The following is a 6,000-nucleotide window of genomic DNA, read 5'->3' on the forward strand; positions in this document are numbered from 1 at the left end:
AGCCCTCTGCAACACTAAGAAGTTCAACACACTCCATCTATGTGGATCTTAGAAAAGATAGCAGAGTGCACAAACCAGAAATAATGATGCACTATTTTTTTCAAACAGTTTAAAGGGTGATTATGTTCACTGTGAAATTAGGAGAGTCATTTCAAAAGCTTCCCAAATACATTCAAAATTATGATTTCTTGAAATCAGTGGAGGAAGAATGGATTATTTGGAGCCAAAAGTGATATAAAGTCCTGGACGTTTTCCCCATGAGCACAGACACCAGCCCTCTCTCAGAGCTAGTGAGACTGTATATAGCAGACCTTGGGTTCAGTGAACATTCTAAAAGAAAATGTGTAAATACTGAATGACATTGTTTTAGGACAAATAGTTTTAATACTAAGAGCCATCAACCAGAAAGCATTTATTCTCAGTAGCTTCCCATGAAGCTCAGAGTGAGGAGACAACAACTTCTAGGAGTTCCTTTCAAGGATACCCGAGTGGCTGCTCCCAGGGGTGAATTTAAAATATATAAATCACCACTTTTCCAATAACCAGGAAAACAGGACCTAATCAACTTTTTCTATAAAAAAAAGTTTTCTCAGAGTTTCAACGTTCACTCAGGAATACACACACACGTTTATATACGTACATACATACATATACATATATATATTTGGCATTTTGAAAGATTTTGCTATTTTCGTGAAAAAATAGGAGATATTTGGGCTTTTTTTAAATCAAAGTCAACCAACGCAGAAACTTTTAAAGTTTGTAAATTAAGTCTGTATCCTAAAAGGCAACATTATGCAACATAATGAGTAAAAAGGAATCAGAAAACCTTCATTCTATTAACAACTCTGCATCTAACTAGCTGTGTGACATTGAGCAAGTAACAACCTCTCTGGGCTACTCTGCTATAAAATAACTAGCCCTAAAATCCCTTCTAGTTCTAACATCTAATAAGAGCAATTTAATATTTTTTAAAATGTTAAAGGCTAATGAAATACCACATAAATTTACACCAAACATTTTAAACAAAATGTTTTTTGAAAAAAACTAATTTTAAGTAGCTGTAAGTTGGAAAATAACTGAGTTTTTAAAATAAAATTATACTGTTTGATCAGCAACTTAAAATACTGGGTCAAATGACAAACTAATCTTTCATCTTTTCTATTTAAGTCTGGGAGCCATAGTTAAGGTTTACTGATTATTCAAAACCTAAATTATTTCTCAGTGTTAAAAAAAAAAAAAAAGACTGAAAGAATAAAGCATTTCTCCTGCATCTGAAGTAGTCAGAGCTCTGAAAATAAGATTTTATTTCAGTAGTTCACTTTTAAAGTCTAACAGAAAACTATGTTTAATTATTTACCACTATTCTAAAATATGCTATGAAAGTGAAAGTCTTTCAGTCATGTCCAACTCTTTGCAACCCCATGGACTATACAGTCCGTGAAATTCTCCAGGCCAGAATACTGGAATGGGTAGCCTTTCCCTTCTCCAGGAGATATTCCCAACCCAGGGATCGAACCCAGGTCTCCCAAATTGCAGGCAGATTCTTTACCAGCTGAGCCATGAGGGAGGTCTGAAAAAGCTATTGCTGCTGCTAAGTCGCTTCAGTCGTGTTCGACTCTGTGCGACCGCATAGACGGCAGCCCATCAGGCTCCCCCGTCCCTGGGATTCTCCAGGCAAGAACACTGGAGTGGGTTGCCATTTCCTTCTCCAATGCATGAAAGTGAAAAGTGAAAATGAAGTGGCTCAGTTGTGTCTGACTCTTATCGACCCCACGGACTGCAGCCTACCAGGCTCCTCCGTCCATAGGATTTTCCAGGCAAGAGTACTGGAGTGGGGTGCCACTGCCTTCTCCGGAAAAAGCTTTTAGGGAAAGACAATTGCATGTAGCAATATTCCTTCTACAGCTCAAGTCCGACTGTGATTCTGACCACTGAAAAATTCAGTAAGAAAATGAACTGAAAAGCTGGGACATAGAACGCCAAGCTCTGTCTATAAAATTTTCTTTAAAAGGTGATAAATATGAAAAGACTACTCTGAACACTTATAACTTGAAATATTTAATCAGGTGATAAATATGAAAAGACTACTCTGAACACTTATAACTTGAAATATTTAATCATCTTCCAAGAGTAGAAGGTGAATATTAGTTTTTCCTGTAAAACTACATTTCAACCAGAAACAATAGCTTAACACAGTACAATGTGACAATTTCTGCTCTACATATGTAACATGCATACTCATTTAATCCACATGAGTATCTTCTGAAGCACATGCTACTTTTTATCACCCCTCATTTTAGAGATGGACAAGCTGAGGCTTTTATGCAAGTTAAGTGATTTGCTCAAAGTTACACAGCTGGTATGGAGTAGGTAAATGGCAACCCACTCCAGTATTCTTGCCTGGAAAGTTCCATTGACAGAGGAGCCTCGCAGGCTACCGTCCATGGGGTGGCAAAGAGTTGGACACGTCCAAGTGACATGGACTGAGTGACATCACACACACACATACACAGCTGCTAAGTGGCACTGTCCAGGCTGATGATAGCTCTAGCTGACTGTTATGCCCCTGCTCTTAAAACCACAATCTTCAGTTAAAATCTAAACTCCCCTTTCTAAATGATGCCTTTATGTCATCTTTATACCGGTTTCACTGATCTAGAAAGAAAGCCTTGAATGAGTAAAGCTCTAGTTTAAACAGCACTCTAGCACCTAAGGACAGTAGTAGAAAACTCCACATCCTTCCTTCTAACCTCCAAAACAAAGTCTCCTGAAATGCCAACCCAATCATAAATTTTAAGATGCCCATGTTTTGGCCCAAGTTCCATTCTCTCCTTTCCTAAGCTCCAATGGAAAAACATGGAACGATGGGAGGAAGATCATTTCCAAACCTTAAATACCAAGTTTCTTGGTTTGGCAACAATACTGTGCTTTGGGACTTTAAAATTATAAGCACGGTTCCCAGAGGAAAAATTTCCTTTATTAGCAACTGGCTTGACAATTCCATCCTAGGATGCTAAATATAATACATTCTGACTTTTGTAATAATAAACACATTCCCCAGATTATTTTGAAATGACTGTTTATTTATATTTTGTCACACCAGTTAGGCAACTGTAGCACTTTTTCCTAAATCTTTCAAATTTGTTTCAGTTCTTTTAGTGAACTGACCTGACACTGTTTTCTGAATTGTACTATGAAATAAGAAAGCTGGAATTTTTCCATTTATTTCCCTTAAAAGATACCCTTGTTTTACTATTTTTGATTTTCTTAAATTTTAACCCAAGAATATCAGCAAAGTCAGAATCATGGAAGTAAGTTTTACAAACTATAAAATAAAATAAACCTAATTTTAATACTTTATATACATTCATGTGATGGCTCAGATGGCAGTGAATCCACCTGCAAGGCGGGAGACCTCGGTTTGATCCCTGGGTTTGGAAGATCCCCTGGAGGAGGGCATGGCAACCCACTCCAGTATGCTTGCCTGCAGAATCCCCATGGATAGTAGAGTCTGGCAGGCTACAGTCCACGGGGTTGCAAAGAGTGACTAAGCACAGCATACATTCATCAAAGACAAATAAAGCATTTCACAGTTTTTAAAAGGAATCTTTATTATTAAAAATCCCATGCAAGGTAATCCAGAAATATTGGCAATGGCGCAACTGCCTTGTTCTGAGCTAATGGACTGTTTGTGGAGCAACAAGCATTCAGTGAACCTCAAATGGATCCAAGCAGTTGGATGGGGAGGGTAGAAATTTTGTTTTACCTCATAACCTCATGGTTTTGGGGGCATGTGGGTTTGCTTGTTTTTACCATTAAGTCTAATTCTTACAAGTAGCTTTTTAACATACAGCCCACTAGGTATCACTCTTTCTTTTTTGACTGCTCTTTTCACACCTAAAACCACAAAGTCCCATTAACGTCAAGACTGATCTCTCACCCTATTCAGGGTTATATAGCCTCAAAACATCTGTAACTTCCCAAAAGGCAAATGCATGGTGGCAACAGAGCTCTTCCAGGCCAAACTAAGGTATTTAATGGGAAGATTAGAAACTTCAAAGTACCTTGTCTCTGTATGCGACTCCTCAACTTGCAACCAAATTTTTCTCCAAAACATATTCTAGAAATCAAATTCTATTATCTTTCACCCTTCTAGTATAACTGCTGTTGACACCCTGACACCAAATCTTGGCTTTTTCCTTCCTGATAGCTCCCTAACGTTCCTTTCCTCCAGTTTTCTAAAATGGAAAGCTACATAAATGGGTATTGAGGGTCTGCTGTAGGGGCAATAGGGATTGGTGGGAGCAGCTATTCCTCAGTTCAGTTCAGTTCAGTCGCTCAGTCGTGTCCGACTCTTTGCGACCCCATGAATCGCAGCACGCCAGGCCTCCCTGTCCATCACCAACCTCAGTTCCAGCCAAACATTAATCAGCTGGGAATATGATGGCAGATCTTCCAATGATCCAAAATAGGCAATAAATTCAAGTGGTTGGGAGAAATATTCTGGTTTTTTTTAAAGCAATACAGGGACCAAAGAAAACAACTGCAGGTCACCAATTGGCAACCCGCGAGTCAGACACTCTCTTTCATTCTGGTCCAGGCTCCCTGAGTCCGGTTTACACATCACTGTCATCAATCCACCAAATAACACTGCTCCTGCTCCTGACCACGACAAACTCCAGGCTTGAAATACTACCACGAAGTTCGTGCTGTCACTTAGTGTCCACAGTAACAAGGCCACTCCTCACCTTCCCTACAAAGACCTTTCACTTCAACCAAAGAAGTCTGCTCACCTCATCCCTCACCCCCGCAAGATGGCCTCTGTTCTACCCTCCTCTTACCCCAACAAAGCCCACATCTGAAGCAGGAAACAAGTCCATCTTTGGGGAAGATACCTTTCAACACCTAATGACTGCATGACTTCTCTGCTTAAAGCCTACAGATTTAACTTTCGAGAAGGGGTTTAAATCTCCTAACAGGCAAATCTCATGGCCTTGTCTTGATACACCCTCACCCCTCAACAAATAACGGGAGATCGGAGAGGCTAAGTCACTGTCTGAGGAATCTTTGCGGGGTTTCGACGTCTTCACACCCGGGAACGCCTGGGGAGGTGGACTAGAATGGGACCCCCCCGTCCCAATCAGCCCTGCGAGGCAGGCGGACGTGCGCAACCTCCCGCGTTTTCCTTCCTGCGCCGCGGAGATACCAACCCCAGCCGGACCCCAGACCCGTGTCCTCGGGACCTCGACCTGCTGAACCCTGCCGCGAGGTCCGCGGGAACCCGCATCCAAGGACCGTCCGCCCTAGTGAGGCCCGATGCTGCCGGCGGCCGCGCCAGAGTCAAAAGGCGAGACGACCCCTCTCTGCGCGCCCCCCACGGGCTTATGGGGGACGCCGCTTCCGCGGCCGCGCCCACCCGGTGCCGCCGCTACCTTGTCCTCGGGCGGAGCTTCCGGCTCGCGGGCCACCCTCTGCCTCAGCTCCGTCATGCTGGAGACACCAGCGCTTAGTAGCCGCTGCCGCGTAGCGCAGACGCCGGGGCCGGCGCGCGGACTCTGCTCGGCCAGCCCCGAGTTGCCAAAGCAGAGCGCAGCTACGCAGCGCCTTGCTTGCCCCACCGCAGCCCAGCCGCCAGCCCTGGAACTCGGCCCCGCCCGGCTCAGCCGCCGCCCTTTCACCCGGGCGGAGCTTGACCAGCCTTCTCCAGCCTCTGCCTGCTGGCTCCTTTTCTGGTAAAGGCCCGGAGGGAGGGCGCAGGCGCACCATCGCCATCACGGGCCGGGAGATCCACCAATGGCGCGAACCCGTTAGGGAGGCGGGGCGGAGGCGGGGCAAGTGAAAGTAGTGGAGAGGCGTGCGTTATTAGATAGTAGCCTGAGGGGGCGGGAAAAGGCGTGCGTTTTGGAAGGAGACTAGCCAATGGGAACTCGAGGACTGGCGCCCAGGGTCTTAGAGGTTAACAACTTGCCAGGGATAATGGCAACCCACTCCAGTATT

General features: G+C 43.9%; 1 protein-coding gene across 1 annotated transcript in view; it reads right to left on the bottom strand.

Moving 5' to 3' along the window:
- Window positions 1-5,790, bottom strand: part of CDS2 (CDP-diacylglycerol synthase 2) — a 57,002-nt gene extending 51,212 nt beyond the window's left edge. The window contains exon 1 of the mRNA XM_027559424.1: window positions 5,436-5,790. Within this exon, the coding sequence (XP_027415225.1) occupies window positions 5,436-5,492 (57 nt within the window). The 5' untranslated portion in view covers window positions 5,493-5,790. The remainder of the gene's footprint in view (window positions 1-5,435) is intronic.
- Between the last annotated feature and the right edge of the window lie 210 nt (window positions 5,791-6,000).

This window comes from Bos indicus x Bos taurus, chromosome 13 (genome assembly GCF_003369695.1).
Source record: "Bos indicus x Bos taurus breed Angus x Brahman F1 hybrid chromosome 13, Bos_hybrid_MaternalHap_v2.0, whole genome shotgun sequence".
NCBI classification, from domain to species: Eukaryota; Metazoa; Chordata; class Mammalia; order Artiodactyla; family Bovidae; genus Bos; species Bos indicus x Bos taurus.